The sequence below is a fragment of the Ranitomeya variabilis genome, chromosome 2 (assembly GCF_051348905.1).
Source record: "Ranitomeya variabilis isolate aRanVar5 chromosome 2, aRanVar5.hap1, whole genome shotgun sequence".
Taxonomy (NCBI): Eukaryota; Metazoa; Chordata; class Amphibia; order Anura; family Dendrobatidae; genus Ranitomeya; species Ranitomeya variabilis.
In genome coordinates, this window is record NC_135233.1 from 228,978,517 (window position 1) to 229,002,815 (window position 24,299).

Genomic DNA, 24,299 nt, shown 5'->3' on the forward strand with positions numbered 1-24,299 from the left:
CATGTTGTCACTCTCCAGACCCCTCATCAACCTCCCGAATGCAAGTAATTAATATAATTTGGACCACTACAACTCCTTTAATTATCCATGCAAAAAATCCCAGACTCATATTGTTCAGTGAACTAAGCGAAAATCGCCTAACTACCCTCATACCACTCCATATTACATGTGCCAACAAAGGAGAAACATAGGAGTTTATGGTATAAAATTATAACAAATCTTTATTAACAAAAACACACATAAATAGACACAATGTTAAAAAGATGTGATAACAAGGACACTAAACCAGGTTATATTCAGCACCCTATTAAGTACCCGTCCAAAAAAGGACTACAAGTATGTTATACATAACCCCATCCAATGTCAAGTCCATCCATGTACTCCCACAGTCTCTGGAGGGAGGACGCCACTCATTGTGACCTAGTGGTTACAACATAATGATATCCCTAGATCCAAAGATCCTTTTGTGGTGCTGTAAAGCGGTGAAACGCGCGTCGGGATGCGTCCAGAGGTGTATTTCAGCACCAGTAAGGGTAACATCCATTCATTTGGCCACATACTTATGTTGTGACTGTACGTAGTGGGGTGGCAGCACCACAAAAGGATCTTTGGATCTAGGGATATCATTATGTTGTAACCACTAGGTCACAATGAGTGGCGTCCTCCCTCCAGAGACTGTGGGAGTATATGGATGGACTTGACATTGGATGGGGTTATGTATAACATACTTTTAGTCCTTTTTTGGACGGTTACTTAATAGGGTGCTGAATATAACCTGGTTTGGTGTCCTTGTTATCACATCTTTTTAACATTGTGTCTATTTGTGTGTTTTTGTTAATAAAGATTTGTTATAATTTTATACCATAAACTCCTATGTTTCTCCTTTGTTGGTCCCTTAATTATCCGTTGGGGAAGAGGGGAGGGGGTTTGTCCAATCTAATTACATTTCCGGAGCATTTGTAATCCATTTCAGATTGGTGGGGCTCTTCTATAATGCCTACAGTTAGCATCTATGAAGCCGGACCACCACAGCTCCGTACATTATGTAGTGGCCCGTTCTCGGTACAGCTCAGCGCCTATTGGAGTGAAAGGGAGCTGAGCTGCAGCATCTAAGAAAGGGTATCCTACGGCTAGGTCTTCAATATCTTAGTCTTGGTCAACCCTTAATGCCTTGTCTGCATCTTGTAATTCCCCTTGTCAGAGGAAGGGGACTGTTCCCCATAACATGTCATTTACATTACGGTGTTAAAGACTTTGTTGTGCCAAGGGATTTATGGTGGCATTATACAGAGGCCAAAAAAACCCCAGAACCTTGATTACCTTGTGTGGTTTGTACAGGATAATGGAAGAATGATGAACTTGCCCATTACAAGAGAAACTGGAAGAGTTTCCACATGTACATGGCTCTGTTTTCCCTATAGAATATTGGACCCAAAATCTGCAAATCCATAGATATGCAATAAATGCTGATTTTTGGGTAATGAAGGGCTGATGCTACAGCTTATGAATTTTCTGTCTGCTAGTACATAATATACAGTTAAATGGAGCCACACTTCATCAGAGGTGATATACTGTAGTGGGTCCAAAGGACTTCTATGATCATAACCGGTAGCCATTTGCAATATGCCGCAAACTTTTTTTAATTATTTCCACCCATCTTGATACAGGAAAGTTATATATCTCGGTACCGTGTTTAGCGAGTAGATAGAAAAATATTTAGAATTGAGAGTCCTCAGTGGTTGATACCTTTTAATGGCTAACTGAAAAGATGGTAACAAATTGCAAACTTTCGAGACTACACAGGCCTCTTCATCAGGCAAAGACTAAAAGAAATTCTGAAGAATCACACATTTATGCACAACATTGCCCCTCAGACCATGTGGAGTCATCACAACAGAACCAGACCCCAATCAGAGGACAATAAAACATTCCTTATCTAAGAACTGGTCCAATATTTATGGACATAACGGTTTATCACTCATGGTAATTCTGCCTCATGTCACCTGTCTTATCCATGGTGTTTTTTTTTGTTTTTTTTTCTCTCTGTGCTATGTTGTGCATAAATATGTGATTCTTCAGAATTTCTTTTAGTCTTTGCCTATAGAAGATACCTGTGTAGTCTTGTAAGCTTGCAATTTGTTACCATCTTTTCAGTTAGCCATTAAAAGGTATCAACCACTGAGGACTCGCAATTGTAAATATTTTTCCCCCCATCTGTAACACAAGTTTCACACTAGAGCCCCTAATGCCTGGACAGGTTGTGGGTCTCCTGTCCTGAAATCAACAGCCTCCGCTATAGAGTTCGGCTCAGGACACCTGTGGTCGGTCTGGGACTTATCATCAGTGAGTTTAGTTCACCGTGATGTGTTGTCCTGCTGGACTAATCATGTCAATTTCCTTGGGCTTCTCATAATCCTCTATTGGATGTCTGCAACAAGAATGTGAAGACATGTGGCTAAGTGGTCATCCCTAGATACACACGTGCGAAACTTCTACTACATCTAACATGCCGGGGTCACCAGATCCATTGACACTGTCCACTTTCATCCTTGTATATCCTGTCATTTAACTAAATTATAATTATGGTAGTTCCTGCGTTTTCATTGCAGATTGCTGCTCCTTCACTGTTGCTCTACATTGATGCCGGGGCTGACACGATGGTGAAGCGGTTACTGAAACGTGGTGAGACCAGTGGCAGGGCTGATGATAATGAAGAAACCATTAAGAAGAGACTGGAGACTTACTACAAAGCCACCGAACCCGTCATTGCCATGTATGAAGGCAGAGGCATTGTAAGAAAGGTATGCTATCCTAGCAAGTCACAGGCTAAGTTCATAACCTATAGGTGTGATTATGTTTTCCATACACCTGAAAGAGCTGTTGGCTGAGTGTTTGTACTATTACTTCTCTATATGCATGAACACTTAGGAGCGAAGGATCCAGCATGTTTAATGTGAGATTTTTGGCAACTTATCCCACAGTATACCTATACAGTGGTCAACATTGCCAACATCTGTCGGAGGTATACAGTGGGGGGAAATAAGTATTTGATCAAATCAAGTACTTATTTCTCACTACAAAATGCAAATACATTTATATAATTTATACAATGTGATTTTATGGATATGATTTTTGATATTCTATCTCTCAATGTTAAAATTAACCTACCCTTAAAATTATAGACTGTTCATGTCTTTGTCGGTGGGCAAACTTACAATATCAGCAAGGAATCAAATACTTATTTCCCCCACTGTATGTTGTGTAATCCTCCACATATAGATAACTGACAAGACTCAAACACTATGTGACCAGAGACAGATTAATCTATGTGGAAACCTCTATGAACGCTCGTTCTGCTCTTGCTGTATCTCCGATCATCTCCATTCAGACATGGTCTTTCGGAGCACTGGGGACATTGTTGATCAGATCCACAAGTTATCGCTTGTCCTGTGGATAAGTAATAACTTTAACTGTTGCCGATAACCTTGTAAGGGTAGGTCCACATGTGTCAAGTAAGTAATGTAGCAAATGTGACTAAAATCTATAGGCAAGTCTACAAAACAAATCCTCACTGGATTTTGTTGGAAATTGTATGCAGCTTTGATGTGAAATATAACATCCATAATTGTGGATTTTGCTGCAGAATTGGCAATAATACTTTTCTTTTTTTTTTCCTCCCCCCACACCTCGCCCACCATTTAAACTGATGGTAAAAATCTGCAGACATTTTTTAAAATGGTCACCAATCCCAGTGTATAGTATATAAAATAAATGGACGTGTCATGCAGGAGATAAATAAAGTGTCAGCTGTCTTGGAGCAGTGGTGCCTCACTTGACCATTAGGTGTGATATTCCAGTCTAGTTCAGGTGGAAGTAATACCTAATTGAAACATTATCACCAGAGCCCTTCATTTATTGTTTCTCTTAACAGATGAACGCAGAAGGATCAGTTGACGACGTCTTCAAACAAGTCAGCGCAGCCCTTGACGCCCTTAAATAAACAACAAAGCCGAACAAAAAACAAATATGCCTTATTCTTATCTGTCCATGACTTTTTTTTGCCTTATTCTCTGCCCCCCCCCTCTAAAAAATAATAGAGATCACATTTACACAAACAGAAGAATTTTGGCACGGAGTCTTTGGACATTCAGGTCAGTGTCGCTCTGTCTGCCAATCGCTGGTCACACACGTCATCTAATCCCATCCAGAGACTTGAAAGAATTTGCCCTTCTTCCTGTAGGAAGGTGCATTCTTCAACCCCAATCCCCTTCTGTCTGTCCTTAGATTGTTGATATCCTTAACTCTCTTCCTGTTTTCCTGAGCAGTAAACGACTTCAAGGAAACATTTGAGGTCCCCTGACTTGACTCCTTTTTTTCATATTTTTTTTTCCCCCTCCAGTTTTCCACTTTTCTCCAGCTGGAGACATTCCTTTCCAGAACAGGAAACGCTTGTTTAAAAAATAAAAAGCGCCACCTTGCTGTCTCACCATGACTGCTGGTTTACTCGCGTGGCCTCGGTCAAAGTGACACCATCATAGGAGCCTCAGAGAGAAGGGTTAATCTGAAGTTAGCGCTCAGTCTATTTCCTCTTGGAAGCCTGCTATCTCCTTGCAGAAAGCTGTAAAGTCACCTTTGACATTGATATGAAGGAACGGGCTAGAGGGGGGCTGCTCCAGAGAGGAAGACCAGTAGACCGGATACCACATTGTCTTTTGGGACGCGTCCAACGTGAAATGAGGCATTTGTCACATATTATTTCAGCAGAAAGTGATACTAAGTAACTATAACATAATTCCAATGGAATGTTAAGGCAGGAAAAGATACTTAACCTCTTAACTGCCCAGGGTCACAGATTGTTGTTTTTGGTGAATTTAGCTCATAATCATTTGTGAGATGCTCATTCCTTAACTTCTTTTTAATCCAAGAGTCTATATTGACTACCAACCTTGGCCTTCAGGTCTCCGGGCATCGTCCCTCATATATGCCAAGAAAAGAAGAATGTCAGAGCCAAGAACTGAGAACTAACTGTGCAAATAGAAAATCACATCAAAACATGCAACACTGACCCAGTATTGTAGACTAGTCAGGTCCCAAGTGGTTTGAGAAGAGTCCAGTGGTGCGAAAACCCTTCCAATTAATTATTTTGTTACAATTTTTTTTATCCCTTCAGTCTTGTGTGAGATATCTGCCCCATTTGTCTCTCATGTATAAATATATTGGGGTCGCTTTATGTTTCAGTGGGTTGTCCTACACACAAAATTTATCGTGTATTCACAAGATCGATGGTAAACCTCAAATCAAAGAGGGGGAGGACAATAAAACATTGGCGATCAGCCCACAATAAACTAAATGTGTGGCAAAAGTGCAAACTGTATTGAATTAATTTGTTTGTGGAGACAAACGCAAGCGGACCCCTGTGCAAGAACAGGATATGGACCCCACTGTGAGTCTGTGACAGAATTTGATTTATAGGCGGAAGTGGGCCTCTTTACCTCTTAGACAATGATGTCCGCTCCTGGAATGAATAAATCACAGTAAACAAAATGTCCTACCCAGCAGGAGAGGACAATAAAGATATAGAGGTGACGATAAGGTATCAAAAAGAAAATGCACGGAGTAAAGAATAATTGTAAAGGTTTGAGACTGTAATGGAGGTAAGTATTAGGATATACAGATGGTACCATACCTATGCAAGTCCTCTCCTACTGGAATGGTATCATCCCCATTGTGCATTTCTGCAAATTGCCTTTGTCTTGGGATGGCGTCATCCCAGCAAGAAATTACATAAATACTAATCACTGCTGTCTCAGGGAAGTCATGTGGCCTTATGTATCGACAACGCATATCAGCTTCTGTGATCCTCAGTCCGTCCAACCACCCTCGTCATGGTGCGTGACACAACGGGCAGTGACCAGAGGTTGTCACGTGGCTCAGAAGAGGCGCACACCATTGAGAGAGGCCCGACACAAAGAGAGCATGCATATAATGATAATAAAGTGTCGTGTATATATATATATATATATATATATATATATATATATATATATATATATATATATATATATATACGCCCATAATTGCATAATAGAGGATATATATATATTTTACACAACACATATGCAACAAGATAGATGGTAAATATGACTGCTGGAAGCCCAGCTACTGAGATCCCCAATGATCCCGAGAGCAAGGGGTCCATCTGTGAGAATGTGTGACCACTATTGGAGTGGTGGTCACACATGCTCACGGTTACTCTATTCACATTGGGCCCCTTGTTTTCAGGATGAGTGGGGTGTCGGCTGCCAACAATCATACATTTATCATCATTCCTGTGGATGTGTTATAAATATTTTGGGATCACCCCTGTAAGAATAATGGTAATAAAGTAGATTTCACTTGGCCAAACATTGGAGGACAAGATGAAAATAATATTCCATTTATGGACAATGTAAGAGATGAGATGCTCTGCTGGATCTTATTAATGTCTGTAAAAGAAAGTTGTGTTGTTTTTTTTAACAAAATTCAAAAGAAGCAGCATGGGCTCTTGCTATGGATTTGTAGTACATTGCCGATAGAAATCTAATGGTCCATACTGTACCTCTAAATAATTCCATGCAGAGCATTTTATAGGTGTAAGGGCTCTTTCAGACATCAGTGTGTCTGGTACGTGTGGTGACCGTTTTCAGGTGAAGGGATCTGTGCACATGTCAGTGTGTTTCAATGGACCGTATGTCCATGGGCAAAACACGCTGACATGTCTGTTTTTTAACAGCAGCACGGACTGCAAAATGTCATGCACACGGATGTCATCCAAGTGTCATCAAGCGTGACCCGTACCGGCGCCTGGTAGTCAGAGATACTGTTAGCGCTATTCCCCGCCGAGGGGTGCTGAAGACTGCTCATATCATTCTCCCCTGCTCGCGCTGCAATTGGGAGAATGTGGAGAATTGTATTTAACTGATAAGAGTGAGAGCAGGCAGCGGCTGATGGGACTACTACTCCCATCAGCCTACACCTGCTGTTGCTAATCAAAGTGAGAGCAGGTGGTGGCTGATGGGAGTATTCATCAGCCACTGCCTGCACTATAAATAGATAAATTTAAAAAGAGGTGTGGGTTCCACTGTATTTTTAATAACCAGCCAGGAAAAACTGACAGCTGAAGGCTGCAACCCTCAGCTGTCAGCTTTAGCAAGGTTGGTTATCAAGAATAAAGGGATCCCCATGGCGTCTTTTTTTTAATGATTTAAAAAATAAAAATAATAATAAAAGACTGCATGGGGTCCCCCAATTTTTTACAACCAGCCTTGCTAAAGCAGACAGCTAGGGACTGGTATTCTTAGGCGGGTAAGGGGCCATGGATATACCCTCAGCCTAAAAATAGCAGTCCAGAAAATGCGCATCTCTTAGTTGCGCCAATTCTGGTGCTTAGCCCAATTGCCTTGTGGCGGTGGCAAGTGGGGTTCAGATTTGTGGGGTTGATGTGACGTTTGTATTGTCTGGTGACATCAAGCCCATGGATTTGTAGTGGAGAGGCATCTATAATTTCCATTACTGATCCTACAGTTGTATGGTAAATAAACACACAGCAAGTAAAAATCTTTTATTTGAAATAAAAACAAAACACACTTTTCTCATGGTGATCTGCAGTGAACTCACTGACTTTTACTCATGGTGCTGAGGTCACCGCAGTTCAGCTCGGCTGGGAACGCAGCCTCAGTGACCCACAGTAACCTTGTTGATGTCACCAGTGGTCATTGATGCTGCAGCTCATTCTCCCAGTGGTTCTCAGCCTGGATGGTCGCCTCGTTATCCCCAGACATGGATTACAGCGTAGGACAGAATTACAGACAGTTGAGGGATATGGTTGTTATTTATTTTTGTTTTATTACAGTAGACGAAGGCTTCAATGGAATGGGTGCTAGGCTATGTGCACACTCTGCGGCGTGCTCTGCGGGTTCTCCGGCAGCAGAATTGATAAATCTGCAGGGCAAAACCGCTGCGGTTATCCCTGCAGATTTATCGCGGTTTGTTTTGCGATTTCCGCTGCGGGATTACTCCTATACTATTGTTGCTGCATATGCAGCAATATGCAGCATCAATAGTAATGGTAAAAATAATAAAAATTGGTTATACTCACCCTCTGATGTCCGGATCTCCTCGGCGCTGCACCCGGCGGTCCGGTTCCAAAGATGCTGTGCCGAGAAGGACCTTCGTGACGTCACGGTCATGTGACCGCGGCGTCATCACGGTCATGTGACCGCGACGTCACCGGAGGTCCTGCTCGCACAGCAACCAGACCGGACGGCCGCGTGCAGTGCTGAGAGGTGAGTATAGCATCATTTTTTATTTTAATTCTTTTTTTTTTTACACTATTTATGCTTCCCAGGGCCTGGAGGAGAGTCTCCTCTCCTCCACCCCGGGTAGCAACCGCACATTATCCGCTTACTTCCCGCATCGTGGGCACAGCCCCATGCGGGAAGTTAGCGGTTCAATGCATTCCTATGGGTGCAGAATTGCTGCGATTCTGCACAAAGAAGTGACATGCTGCGGGTTGTAAACCGCTGCGTTTCTGCGCGGTTTTTCCCGCAGCATGTGCACTGCGGGTTGCGGTTTCCATAGGGTTTACATGTTAATGTAAACGCTATGGAAACTGCTGCGGACCCGCAGCATCAAAATCGCCGCGGATCCGCGGTAAAAACCGCGAAGTGTGAACATGGCCTTATACTCACCTCTTTGTTATTTTGAAATAAAAATGTGTTTTGTTTTTAATTCAAATGAAAGACTTTATAATTGCTGTGTGTTTACCATGCAACTATAGGAAATAGTAATGGATAGGTTTCTTGTAGACGTCTCTTCATTACTATTCTGTGAGCTTGATCCCACCGGACAAATCCAAATGTGACATCAACCCCAGAAATATAAATCACACTTGTCACCGCCACAGAGCAAGTAGGAAGAACCAGGCAAAGCACTAGAATTGGCGCATCTAATAGATGAGCCTTTTCTGGGCGACTGCAGGCTGCTATTTTTAGGCTGGGCGGGCCAATATCCATTGCTCCTTACCAGCCTGAGAATACCAGCCCTTAGCTGTCTGCTTTAGCTTGGCTGCTCGTGAAAAATGGGGGCACCCCACACCGTTTTTATAAAATTATTTAAATAATTAAAAAATACAGCGTGGAACCCATCTATTCTTGATAACCAACCTTGCTAAAGTTGACAGCTGAGGGTTGCAGCCAGCAGCTGTCAGTTTTGCCTGGCTGGTTATCAAAAATACAGGAACCCACACCGGGTTTTGATTTATTTACAGTGCAGGTGGCAGCTGATTGAATACTCCCATCAGCTGACACCTGCTTTCACTGTTGTCAGTTGAATACAACTCTCAATATTCTCCCATACTAGCGCTAATCCCAGCATGAGCAGGCGAGAGTGATAACAGCTGTCTTCAGCAGTCGGTGCTGGGGAACAGAGCTAATAGTACTGCTGCTTCACATGCGATGGTACGTGTGATACTAATGCTTCACACGGTTGCCCGGTACTGTTTTTTCCAGTACAGGAAATATCCGGACTTGTTAAAAGAGCCCTAAGAGAGATTTTCTCATTAATGTAATTCCTCGAAGCCTCGTACTGTGGCACTACAGGACCCATACACATTTCACGGAGACGCTCGCATTACGGCTATACTGTATGTGCTATGCATCCACAGTATCATGCCAAGTTCCAACTATAGGCCTCCACTCTTATAGAGACCGAGGTGTTTTTTAAAGAATAATATTAAGCCATATTCCATTAGAGTATTGGGGAGGCACTATATGGCAGCACAAATGGTGCCATACACATCAGATGAATGTTGTTTCAACTCGTTGGTTTATGGGTGGGCAAACTGACAATTTAGTGTGTATAGGTCCTTCTAAGGCACCAGATGTGGGAAAGGAGAACATGCTAAACTGCAGACTTTAAATATGTAAAAGCTTCATCCTCAGCAGAAATCATTTCCTCATAAGTGCAGATGTCTGCAGGTCAGGACTAGTGGGTTAAACAGCTGAGCTTTAGCTTCATCACTTCTATGGCTCCATGAATACAGCATATATAAAAAAGTGAAATTTGCAACAATGTGCATTAGGCCGGAGTTACACTACTGTAGACATCGCATAGCACTCGGCCCAGTGTTAATCTATGGGACAGCTCATATCACCGTTTATTTTCTCAGGTGTATTCGACGTGCATAGAAAATCACAGCATGCTGCGATTGTCACTGAGACTCGCCAATGCAAGCCTATGGGTGCGAGAAAAAATTGCACAGCACTCGGCCCATGTAAGTGCTGTCCGATTTTTCTACACCGGTGTCCTTTGAAAAGTTGGCAATTCATGTGTCGTATACAGTAAAATCACAACGTGACAGGTTAGGATAGAATAGATGTATACACATAGAATACATAGATATATAGTCAGTGACACATATATATATATATATATATATATATATACAGTATATCTCATGTATAACATGCGAAAGTTCTCACTGTGCCGTCAAACAGGTCCTGGGAGTTTACAGCCAATTAAATCCCTTCATCTGACATCAGCGAGCACGCGCCGTGGGGAAATTTACCATAGCGCTCGCATTGACGTCAGAAAGGTGAAGAGAGTTCATTAGCTTTGAACTTCTAGGACCTGTCTGATGGCAGTGCGAGCAGGAGAACTTTCTCACGCTCGTGGTGCGCTCAGACAGGGAATAGGAGTTCACAGAGAGACACCGAGCACACGCTGCTCAGTGTTTCTCCTGGATGACAGACTGTATGGTCGCGTCATGTAACCTTGCAGTCTGCCATCTAGATGTAGCAAAGCTAGACCCATCATGGGACAAATGGATTAGCAGCATCTCTGCGGAAAGGTGAGGAATATTGTTTTTGTTTAACTTTTGCAGATGACAAAGGCCTCGGGGGAATGGGCGAAGTCGTAAGTATGGTTTAATCAAAATTTATTAAAGGAGTCTATGTAATTCTTTCAATTAAAGTACTTTATTCTGGGTGTCTGTGTTTTCATGCAATGTGATTATGGGGTTAGTAATGGGTTCTCTTATTGACCCCTCTCCATTACTAACCTCGGGGCTTGATGTCACCTGATAATACAAAGGTGAAATCAACCCCCCCAACTATCACTCCAGTAGCCACCGCTACAGGGCAAGTGGGAAGAGCGAAGCTCAGTGCCAGAATTGGCGCATCTTTAGAGATGCGCTTTTTCTGGGGCGGCAGAGAGCTGATGTTTTTAGCCTTGGGGGACCAGTATCGATGGCCCCTCCCTAGGCTATTAATATCTGCCCACAGCTACCTGCATAGCCTTTGTGGGTTATTAATTATAGGGGGACCCTATGTCACTTTTTTTGTGGGGTCCCCCATTTTAATACACAGTAAAGGCTAAGTATACAGTTGTGAGCTGATATTAATAGCATTGGAAGCTTCATTGGTATTACCCCCTTCCCAGGCTATAAACATCGGCCCCCAGCAGTCTGATTTCCCTCTGCTGGTCACGAAAATTATGTGGGAGCCCACGCCATTTTCTTTTCCAGAAATTATCTTTTATTAATTTATAGCATCAGCATTGGGCTGCACACACACTGTACTAATGGTATATGTCCCTAGCATCTGTATATATACCTATTCTATTTGTATGTACTGTTTGTAATCTATCTATTCTATCCCGTCGGCTCCTGCTGTGATACAGTATTACTCTAAGCGGCTGATGAATTGCCGGCTTTATATATATAATATATACACTCACTGGCCACTTTATTAGGTACACCATGCTAGTAACGGGTTGGACCCCCTTTTGCCTTCAGAACTGCCTCAATTCTTCGTGGCATAGATTCAACAAGGTGCTGGAAGCATTCCTCAGAGATTTTGGTCCATATTGACATGATGGCATCACACAGTTGCCGCAGATTTGTCGGCTGCACATCCCAAAGATGCTCCATACAAGGCAGGATGGATCCATGCTTTCATGTTGTTACGCCAAATTCTGACCCTACCATCCGAATGTCGCAGCAGAAATCGAGACTCATCAGACCAAGCAACGTTTTTCCAATCTTCTACTGTCCAATTTCGATGAGCTTGTACAAATTGTAGCCTCAGTTTCCTGTTCTTAGCTGAAAGGAGTGGTACCCGGTGTGGTCTTCTGCTGCTGTAGCCCGTCTGCCTCAAAGTTCGACGCACTGTGCGTTCAGAGATGCTCTTAGGCCTACCTTGGTTGTAACGGGTGGCGATTTGAGTCACTGTTGCCTTTCTATCAGCTCGAACCAGTCTGCCCATTCTCCTCTGACCTCTGGCATCAACAAGGCATTTCCGCCCACAGAACTGCCGCTCACTGGATTTTTTTTCTTTTTCGGACCATTCTCTGTAAACCCTAGAGTCGGTTGTGCGTGAAAATCCCAGTAGATCAGCAGTTTCTGAAATACTCAGACCAGCCCTTCTGGCACCAACAACCATGCCACGTTCAAAGGCACTCAAATCACCTTTCTTCCCCATACTGATGCTCGGTTTGAACTGCAGGAGATTGTCTTGACCATGTCTACATGCCTAAATGCACTGAGTTGCCGCCATGTGATTGGCTGATTAGAAATTAAGTGTTAACAAGAAGTTGGACAGGTGTACCTAATAAAGTGGCCGGTGAGTGTATATATATAATGTGTATGTGTGTATATGTACTGTGTGTGTGATGATTATAAGGGATAACTCAGGTGACTCTTTGCATGGAACAAGACAACTACAGGACACAGTTTTATAAGTGGTAAAGTCTATATTATCACACGGTGATTCAAACAGGTGCAGAGAGAAACTCAAGTCCACAACACTTGGTGTAAATATTAAACGCAGCTTAACAGTCTATAGGAAACTTCAGAGGAAAATGCAATCACGCAGAAAGTCTATGAAGCACAACTATTCTTGAGGATACTTGACACGAATAAGTCCTTGGTAGTCCAAACACAGATAGATATGCTTATAAGGCAGTTCAAATAATATCTTAGCTCAACCAGGGAGACCTGGGTAAAAAAGTCTCAGGTTTAAACAGAGCAGCAACAGCTTACATGTCCAGCAAATTCAGATGGAAACAAACAAAAGCAGCCAGATGGAGGATTACTGGAAACCGATGTATGCAGCAGAAACTCAGAGCTGAGTAGCAGGATCTCCTCACAGGAGCAGGTGCAGGTGTAAAGCCAGGGAGTCGTCAGGAGCTGGATGCAAGGCAGAATACTCTAGCACAGACTGAAGGCTGGGGTGGAGTTTTATAGCAGGAAGACACAGTGCACATGAGACCAAAGACGCCATGTTGGAAAAGGGCAGTAATGCACAAAAGGTAAAAAATTTTCAGAGTCCTGACATTACTCCCTCCTTAGAAGCGGCCTCAGGACGATCCTGGACCTGGTTTCTCAGGGAATCTTTGATGAAAACGAGAGAGCTTCTGTTGGGCATTGATGTTTTCCACAGGTTCCGCACTGCGATGGGCCGAGTACGACGCTAGTGTGAAAGTAGCCTTAGTTGATAACCACACGGAATCTCCTACCTTGAACATGGGTGCAGGTTTACGGAATCTTATCAGCCGATCTCATAATGTTCTAGAGCCGTGGTCAGGAATTCCTTCAGAACCTCCAGATTTTACCTCATCTCAGTCAGCCTTTCCTCAACTGCTGGAACCAGAGAATTAATCGGAGACCTAGGTAAGATACATGGATGATAACCCAGATTGGCAAAGAAAGGAGTGAACTTGTGGAGGCGCTCTGAGAATTATTGCATGAAAATTCGGCTAACGGCAGTAATTCCAACCAATCATCTTGGAGATGGCTAACATAGCATCTTAGATATTGTTCCAACGTCTGGTTGGTACGCTCAGTCTGACCATTTGTCTGGGGATGGTAAGTGGAAGAGAGACAGACGTTAATATTGAGTGCAGAGCAAAACCCCTTCCAGAATCTTGAAGTGAACTGTACGCCACGGTCAGAGATGATCTCATCCGGGACCCCATGAAGCCGGAAGACATTCTGAATAACCAAGTTCACTGTATCCTTAGCTGAGGGGAGGCCGGTGCATGGAACAAAATGAGCAGCTTTAGTCAGGCGATCAACTACTACCATGATCGTATTTATGCCCCCAGATGTAGGCTGCTCCACAATAAAGTCCATTGATATAGAGCCCCAAGGTCGGGACGGAACAGGTAATGGTTGCAGGAGACCCGCAGGTGCCACACGAGGAGTCTTGTAACAAGCACATACCTCGCAAGAGAGAACATAGTCCTTAGTATCCTTCAGGCAAGTTGGCCACCAGAAAAATCGGCTTAGGAACTCGTGTCTTCTGTACCCCCCTGTGACCAGCCAACTTGGAGTCATGTACCAACTTGAGGACCTGCAGACGGACTGCCTCCGGGACGTAGATACGTCAATCTCTGAACCACATGCCACCCTTAAAGACAAGATTAATATCAACAGGTGGGTTGGCCAGAAATACATCACCGTCATAAGCCTCCCTGCACTTCTTCCACAAGTCCTGATCGTGGATAACTCCGATGAAATTGGCATCAGATAGAATGGTCTTGGATGGGGCTCCAGGTACGGAATCCCCAGCATGGATTCGGGATAAAGCATCAGCCTTCCCATTACGAGAACCTGGACAGTACGAGATAACAAAATTATATAGATTTAAAAATAAATTCCAATGAGCCTGATGAGGAGAAAAACATCTAGCGGATCTGAGGAACTCTAAATTGCGATGGTCAGTAAGCACTACGATCTGTTGTGCAGCTCCTTGCAGATGATGCCAAGGAAGCAATTCCTTGTCTCCCACATCGTAATTCTTCTCTGCTGAGGTTAGTCTATGGGAAATTAAAGCACAAGGATGTAGCAGACCCTTCTCTCCAGTTCTTTGGGAGAGAATAACCCCCAAGGCATTATCAGAAGCGTCCACCTCCACAATGAAAGAAAGTGTTGGATCTGGGTGTATCAACAACGGTGCTGAGGTGAAACAGATCTTAAGCCGATCAAAAGCTTCTTGAGCCTGTGATGACCACTTAAAGGGCTTTTCCTTCTTTGTCAAGGAAGTAATGAGACGGACAATATCAGAAAAATTTAAAATAAAACGTCTGTAGAAATTTTCAAAACCAATAAAACATTGCACCTCCTTAAAGTTCTTGGGTACCGGCCAGTCAAGGATAGCCTGAATCTTACCAGATTCCATGTTCAGCCCCTGGGGAGAGTGTTGTGAATTCTGCTCTTGGGCTCCCTCCGGTGGTTGTTGGTGGTAGTGTAGTTGTCTTGGGGTTGTAATCCAGGGCAGGTGATTCTGCTGATTGCAGCTCTACTAGGTATTTAGGTGTGCAGGATCCATGAGTCCTTGCCAGTTGTCCATTGTTCTTGGAGGGATTGCATCTCTCTCTGGCTCCTCATGCCCTGCTGCCAATTCAGCTAAGATAAGTGTCTGTTTTTTTGTCTCTGTGCACACATGCAGTGTGCTTTGCAATTCAGTGCAATTCATTGTGTTTTTGTCCAGCTTAGACTTTGTTTGGATTTTTCAGTCATGCTGGATTCTCAGGAGATGCAGATATACTTTCTATGTCTTTAGTTAGATGTAGATTATTTGTATTATCTGCTGTGGATATTGTTATGATCCGGTGGTAGGATCTCAAAACTGACCTGACACATATGACCAGAATATAGGACAAGTTCTGGGGATGTGGAAGCTATACTGACCGCAATCCTGATCCTATCCACAAACACTAAAGGTAGCTGTGGAGCGTTCCAAAAATCCTAGATGCCTCGTTCACAGCCTGAGAAACTGACTACCCCTAGAGAGAAAGCAAAGACCTTACTTGCCTCAGAGAAATAACCCCAAAGTTATAGTCAGCCCCCCACAAATAATAACGGTGAGTTAAGGGGAAAAGACAAACGTAGAAATGAAACAGGTTCAGCAAATGAGGCCCGCTAACACTAGATAGACTGAAAATAGATAGGAGTCTGTGCGGTCAGTACAAAAAAACTATCAAAAATAAACCACGCAGAGAATACAAGAACCCCCACACCGACTCACGATGTGAGGGGCGCACTCTGCACCCCAGAACTAACCAGCAAGTGAAAAATCACATATAAGCAAGCTGGACTGAACTCATCATATACAGAGAAACGTTTTCAAGGAAATAATGAGCAAAATGAACAAACAAACTTAACTTCTCCAGCAGGAGACTGGTCACAAGGAATATTCAGGAGCTCTCAGAAACAGGACTGAATACACCGACAGCAGGCAACAAATGAAGGGCCAGGTGAATTAAATAGGCCCAGCATAGCAGGAAATGAATCAGCAGAGCCCAGCCAAGACCAGCCATATCGCTAAAGGCCACCAGAGGGAGCCCTAGAACAAACTCACACAGTACCGCTCATGACCACAGGAGGGAGCCCGAAAACGGAATTCACAACAGTACCCCCCCCCCTTGAGAAGGGGTCACCGAACCCTCACCAGAGCTCCCAGACCGATCAGGACGAGCCAAATGAAAGGCACGAACCAAATCGGCCGCATGGACATCAGAGGCGACAACCCAGGAATTATCCTCCTGACCATAGCCCTTCCATTTAACCAAGTACTGAAGCTTCCGTCTCGAAACACGAGAATCCAAGATCTTCTCCACCACGTACTCCAACTCCCCCTCAACCAAGACCGGAGCAGGAGGATCAACAGAAGGGACCACAGGCACCACGTATCTCCGTAACAATGACCTATGGAACACATTATGAATGGCAAACGATGTAGGGAGGTCCAACCGAAATGACACAGGGTTGAGGATTTCCAAAATCTTATAAGGACCGATGAAACGAGGCTTGAACTTAGGAGAGGAAACCTTCATCGGAACAAAACGAGAAGACAACCATACCAAATCCCCCACGCGAAGTCGGGGACCCACACAGCGATGGCGGTTAGCAAAGCGCTGAGCCTTCTCCTGTGATAACGTCAAATTGTCCACTACGTGGTTCCAAATCTGCTGCAACCTATCCACCACAGAATCCACCCCAGGACAGTCAGAGGGCTCAACCTGACCCGAGGAAAAACGAGGATGAAAACCAGAATTGCAAAAGAACGGAGAAACCAAAGTAGCAGAACTAGCCCGATTATTGAGGGCGAACTCAGCCAATGGCAAAAAAGTCACCCAATCATCCTGATCAGCAGAAACAAAACATCTCAAATAAGTTTCCAAGGTCTGATTAGTTCGTTCGGTTTGGCCATTCGTCTGAGGATGGAAGGCCGACGAAAAAGACAATTCAATGCCCATCTTAGCACAAAAGGACCGCCAAAATCTGGACACAAACTGGGATCCTCTGTCAGACACAATGTTCTCCGGAATACCATGTAAACGAACCACATTCTGAAAAAACAGTGGCACCAAATCGGAAGAGGAAGGCAGCTTAGGCAAGGGTACCAAATGGACCATTTTAGAAAAACGATCACAAACCACCCAGATGACAGACATCCTCTGAGAGACAGGGAGATCCGAAATAAAATCCATGGAAATATGCGTCCAAGGCCTCTTCGGGACAGGCAAGGGCAAAAGCAATCCACTGGCACGAGAACAGCAAGGCTTGGCCCGAGCACAAATCCCACAGGATTGCACAAAGGAACGCACATCCCGCGACAAGGAAGGCCACCAAAAGGACCTCGCCACCAAATCCCTGGTACCAAAAATCCCAGGATGACCTGCCAACACCGAAGAATGAACCTCGGAAATAACTCTACTGGTCCATCTGTCCGGGACAAACAATCTCTCCGGTGGACAACTGTCAGGTCTATTGGCCTGAAACTCCTGCAACACCCATCGCAGATCATGAGAGATGGCAGACAAAATCACCCCCTCTTTGAGGACACCAGTAGGTTCAGAAACTTCCGGGTAGTCAGGCACAAAACTTTTAGAAAGGGCATCAGCCTTCACGTTTTTCGAACCCGGAAGATAAGAAACCACGAAATCGAAACGAGAGAACAACAGCGACCATCGAGCCTGTCTTGGATTCAACCGTTTGGCAGACTCGAGATAAGTCAAATTCTTGTGATCCGTCAAGACCACCACACAATGCTTGGCTCCTTCAAGCCAATGTCGCCACTCCTCAAATGCCCACTTCATTGCCAACAACTCACGATTACCAACATCATAATTCCGCTCGGCAGGCGAAAACTTTCTTGAAAAGAAAGCACATGGTCTCATCACAGAGCCATCAGAACTTCTCTGCGACAAGACAGCCCCTGCTCCATTCTCAGAAGCATCAACCTCGACCTGAAAGGGAAGAGAGACATCGGGCTGGCGCAAGACAGGAGCCGAAGAAAACTGACGTTTCAGCTCCTGAAAGGCCTCCACGGCTGCAGGAGACCAATTCGTCACATCAGAACCCTTCTTGGTCAAATCCATCAAAGGCTTAACCACGCTAGAAAAATTAGTGATGAAGCGACGGTAAAAATTAGCAAAACCCAAGAACTTCTGAAGACTCTTCACAGATGTAGGTTGAGTCCAGTCATGAATAGCCTGGACCTTGACTGGATTCATCTCAATAGTAGAAGGAGAAAAAATAAAGCCCAAAAAGGAAATCTTCTGGACTCCGAAGAGACATTTAGAGCCCTTCACAAACAAGGCATTGGCACGCAGGACCTGAAATACCATCCTGACCCGCTTCACATGAGACTCCCAATCATCAGAAAAGACCAAAATATCATCCAGGTACACAATCATAAATCTATCCAGATACTTTCGGAAGATGTCGTGCATGAAGGACTGAAACACAGAGGGGGCATTAGAAAGCCCAAAAGGCATCACCAGGTACTCAAAATGGCCTTCGGGCGCATTAAATGCGGTTTTCCATTCATCGCCCTGCTTTATGCGCACAAGATTATACGCTCCATGAAGATCTATCTTGGTGAACCAACTGGCCCCCCTAATCCGGGCAAACAGATCGGACAACAGTGGCAAGGGGTACTGAAATTTGACCGTGATGTTATTTAGAAGGCGATAATCTATACAGGGTCTCAGAGAACCATCCTTCTTGGCCACAAAAAAGAACCCCGCACCCAAAGGGGACGAGGACGGGCGAATGTGCCCCTTCTCCAAGGACTCCTTTATATAACTCCGCATAGCGGCATGTTCAGGTACAGATAAATTAAAAAGTCGTCCCTTAGGGAACTTACTACCAGGAATCAGATTTATGGCACAATCACAATCCCTATGAGGAGGTAGGGCACTGGATTTGGGCTCATCAAATACATCCTGGTAGTCCGACAAAAATTCAGGGACTTCAGAAGGAGTAGAAGAAGCAATTGACACCAAAGGGGCATCGCCATGAATTCCCTGGCAACCCCAACTTGACACAGACATTGCTTTCCAATCCAGGACTGGATTATGAGCCTGCAGCCATGGCAGACCCAACACGACAACATCATGCAAATTATGTAGCACAAGAAAGCGAATCACCTCCTAATGTGCAGGAGCCATGCACATAGTCACTTGAGTCCAGTACTGAGGTTTATTCTTGGCCAATGGCGTAGCATCAATTCCCTTTAGTGGAATAGGAAATTGTAAAGGCTCCAAGATAAAACCACAGCGCCTGGCAAATGACAAATCCATCAAATTCAGGGCGGCACCTGAATCCACAAAAGCCATAACTGAGTAGGATGACAGAGAGCAAATCAAAGTAACAGACAAAATGAATTTAGGTTGTACAGTACCAATGGTGACAGACTTGGTGAACCTTTTTGTGCGCTTAGAACACTCTGAGATAACATGAGCAGAATCACCACAGTAAAAGCACAACCCATTCTGACGTTTGTGGTTTTGCCGTTCCACTCTGGTCAGAATCCTGTCGCATTGCATAGGCTCAGGTTTCTGCTCAGAAAATTCCACCAGATGGTGCACAGGTTTGCGTTCCCGCAAACGCCGATCAATCTGAATGGCCAAAGACATTGACTCATTCAGACCCGCAGGCATGGGGAACCCCACCATAACATCTTTAAGGGCTTCAGACAGACCCTTTCTGAAAATCGCCGCCAGGGCGCACTCATTCCATTGAGTTAGCACAGACCACTTCCTAAACTTCTGACAGTAAACCTCTGCTTCATCTTGACCCTGAGAGAGAGCCAGCAAAACCTTCTCTGCTTGGTCTACCAGATTTGGTTCCTCATAAAGCACTACAAGCGCCAGAAAAAATGCATCCACATTTAGCAATGCAGGATCTCCTGGCGCCAGAGAGAATGCCCAATCTTGAGGGTCGCCACGTAACAAAGAGATAATAATTTTAACTTGCTGAACAGAATCACCAGAGGAGCGAGGTCTCAGAGAAAGGAATAACTTACAATTATTCTTAAAGTTCAAAAACCTAGATCTGTCTCCGGAGAACAGTTCAGGAATTGGTATTTTAGGCTCTGACATAGGACTGCGGACTACATAATCCTGAATGCCCTGCACCCTTGCAGTGAGATGATCCACACTAGAAGACTGACTCTGAATGTCCATATCTGCAGCTGAGTTTAGAACCACCCAGAGATTAAGGGGAGGAGAGAAACTAAACACAGTGCAGAGGAGAAAAAAAAAATGACTTCAGGATTTCTCTTCTCCCTCTTCTGCTGCATTAACACTTTATGGCCTGCTGTACTGTTATGATCCGGTGGTAGGATCTCAAAACTGACCTGACACATATGACCAGAATATAGGACAAGTTCTGGGGATGTGGAAGCTATACTGACCGCAATCCTGATCCTATCCACAAACACTAAAGGTAGCTGTGGAGCATTCCTAAAATCCTAGACGCCTCGTTCACAGCCTGAGAAACTGACTACCCCTAGAGAGAAAGCAAAGACCTCACTTGCCTCAGAGAAATAACCCCAAAGTTATAGTCAGCCCCCCACAAATAATAACGGTGAGTTAAGGGGAAAAGACAAACGTAGAAATGAAACAGGTTCAGCTAATGAGGCCCGCTAACACTAGATAGACTGAAAATAGATAGGAGTCTGTGCGGTCAGTACAAAAAAACTCTCAAAAATAAACCACGCAGAGAATACAAGAACCCCCTCACCGACTCACGATGTGAGGGGCGCACTCTGCACCCCAGAACTAACCAGCAAGCGAAAAATCACATATAAGCAAGCTGGACTGAACTCATCATATACAGAGAAACGTTTTCAAGGAAATAATGAGCAAAATGAACAAACAAACTTAACTTCTCCAGCAGAAGACTGGTCACAAGGAATATTCAGGAGCTCTCAGAAACAGGACTGAATACACCGACAGCAGGCAACAAATGAAGGGCCAGGTGAATTAAATAGGCCCAGCATAGCAGGAAATGAATCAGCAGAGCCCAGCCAAGACCAGCCATATCGCTAAAGGCCACCAGAGGGAGCCCTAGAACAAACTCACACAGTACCGCTCATGACCACAGGAGGGAGCCCGAGAACGGAATTCAAAACAGGATATTTTTAGGATTTTAATACTGACCGCTTAGAATTCTGTCCTATCCTTTTCTATTTAGCTAGAAGTGCCTCTTTTGCTAAATCCTGTTTTTCTGCCTGCGTGTGTCTTTCCTCTTATACTCACAGTCAATATTTGTGGGGGGCTGCCTATCCTTTGGGGTTCTGCTCTGAGGCAAGATAGAATTCCCATTTCCATCTATAGGGGTATTTAGTCCTCCGGCTGTGTCGAGGTGTCTAGGACGTGTTAGGTACATCCCACGGCTACTTCTAGTTGCGGTGTTAGTTTAGGGTTTGCGGTCAGTACAGGTACCACCTACTCCTGAGAAAGTCTCTCATGCGGCTCCAAGGTCACCGGATCATAACAGTACAACTGGCCAACAATGAGTTAAATGCATCTCAGAAGAAGGGAAGAAAGAGCCATTATTTTTTCTGTAGCCTGCTTTGTCTTTTCTTCCCTCTTTTCCTCTGGGTGACTGAGGTGTCTTGTGCTAGCATGGATGTTCAGGGATTAGTTTCTCGTGTAGACCAGCTTGCTGCTAGGGTACAGGGTATTTCTGATTATATTGTTCAGACTCCGCTTTTAGAGCCTAGGATTCCTACTCCTGATTTGTTTTTTGGGGACAGGTCCAAATTTTTGAGTTTTAAAAACAACTGTAAACTGTTTTTTGCTCTGAAGCCTCGTTCCTCTGGTGATCCCATTCAGCAGGTTAAAATTGTCATCTCCCTGCTGCGTGGCGACCCTCAGGATTCGGCATTTTCCCTGGAATCTGGGAATCCGGCCTTGTTTAATGTAGATGCCTTTTTTCAGGCTCTAGGATTATTATATGATGAACCAAATTCTGTGGATCAAGCGGAGACCTTGTTGGCCCTGTCTCAGGGTCAAGAAGCGGCAGAATTGTATTGTCAGAAATTTAGAAAATGGTCTGTGCTGACTAAATGGAATGAGGACGCTTTGGTGGCAATTTTCAGAAAGGGTCTTTCTGAATCTGTTAAAGATGTTATGGTGGGGTTTCCCACGCCTTCCGGTCTGAGTGATTCTATGTCTCTGGCCATTCAGATTGATCGGCGCTTGCGGGAGCGCAGAACTGTGCGCGCTGTGGCGTTGTCCTCAGATTAGATGCCTGAGCCTATGCAGTGTGATAGGATTCTGTCTAGAACGGAACAACAAGGATTCAGACGTCAGAATAGGTTGTGTTTTTATTGTAGCGATGCTTCTCATGTCATTTCAGTCTGCCCAAAGCATACAAAAAGAATCGCTAGTTCAGTTACCATCGGAACTGTACAACCTAAATTTCTGTTATCTGTGACCTTGATCTGCTCATTGTCGTCATTTTCTGTCATGGCGTTTGTGGATTCAGGCGCCGCTTTGAACTTAATGGACTTTGAATTTGCCAGGCGTTGTGGTTTCCCCTTGCAGTCTTTGCAGAACCCTATTCCTTTAAGGGGCATTGATGCTACACCTTTGGCTAAAAATAAACCCCAGTTTTGGACACAGGTGACCATGTGCATGGCGCCAGCCCATCAGGAAGATTGTCGTTTTCTGGTGTTGCATAATTTGCATGATGCTATTGTGCTGGGTTTTCCATGGTTGCAGATACATAATCCTGTGTTGGATTGGAAGTCTATGTCTGTGACTAGTTGGGGTTGTCAGGGGGTTCATAATGACGTTCCTGTGATGTCAATCTCCTCTTCCTCATCTTCTGAAGTTCCAGAGTTTTTGTCTGATTTTCAGGATGTATTCGATGAGCCCAAGTCCAGTTCCCTTCCACCGCATAGGGACTGTGATTGTGCTATTGACTTGATTCCAGGCTGTAAGTTTCCTAAGGGCCGACTTTTCAACCTGTCTGTGCCTGAACATACCGCCATGCGGAGTTATGTTAAGGAGTCTTTGGAGAAAGGGCATATTCGGCCATCTTCTTCACCGTTGGGAGCGGGATTTTTTTTTGTTGCTAAGAAGGATGGCTCCTTGAGACCCTGTATTGATTATCGCCTCTTGAATAAGATCACGGTCAAGTTTCAATACCCTTTACCTTTGCTTTCCGATTTGTTTGCCAGGATTAAGGGGGCTAGTTGGTTTACTAAAATTGACCTTCGGGGGGCATATAATCTTGTTCGTATTAAGCAGGGTGACAAATGGATAACTGCGTTTAATACGCCCGAAGGCCATTTTGAATACCTTGTGATGCCATTCGGGCTCTCTAATGCTCCATCTGTTTTTCAGTCCTTCATGCATGATATCTTCCGGAATTATCTTGATAAATTCATGATTGTATATTTGGATGACATCTTAATTTTTTCCGATGATTGGGAGTCTCATGTGAAACAGGTCAGGATGGTATTTCAGATCCTTCGTGATAATGCCTTGTTTGAGAAGGGGTCTAAGTGTCTCTTTGGAGTGCAGAAGGTTTCTTTTTTGGGCTTCATTTTTTCTCCCTCATCTATAGAGATGGATCCGGTTAAGGTTCAGGCCATTCATGATTGGATTCAGCCCACATCCGTGAAGAGCCTTCAGAAATTTTTGGGCTTTGCTAATTTTTATCGCCGTTTCATTGCTAACTTCTCCAGTGTGGTTAAACCCCTGACCGATTTGACGAAGAAAGGCGCTGATGTAACGAATTGGTCCTCTGTGGCTGTCTCTGCCTTTCAGGAGCTTAAACGCCGATTTACTTCTGCCCCGGTGTTGCGTCAGCCAGATGTTTCTCTTCCGTTTCAGGTTGAGGTTGACGCTTCTGAGATTGGGGCAGGGGCCGTTTTGTCTCAGAGGAATTCTGATGGTTCCTTGATGAAACCGTGTGCCTTCTTTTCCCGTAAGTTTTCGCCTGCTGAACGCAA

At 44.3% G+C, this 24,299-nt stretch overlaps 1 protein-coding gene across 7 annotated transcripts in view; it reads left to right on the forward strand.

Moving 5' to 3' along the window:
* The window catches only part of AK1 (adenylate kinase 1), a 126,770-nt gene extending 122,284 nt beyond the window's left edge, over nt 1-4,486 (forward strand). For all 7 annotated transcript variants that reach the window (XM_077283884.1, XM_077283886.1, XM_077283885.1 and 4 more), the window contains 2 exons: nt 2,610-2,801; nt 3,932-4,486. In XM_077283884.1, the coding sequence (XP_077139999.1) occupies nt 2,610-2,801; nt 3,932-4,000 (261 nt within the window). In that variant the 3' untranslated portion in view covers nt 4,001-4,486. The remainder of the gene's footprint in view (nt 1-2,609; nt 2,802-3,931) is intronic.
* Nucleotides 4,487-24,299: the final 19,813 nt, after the last annotated feature.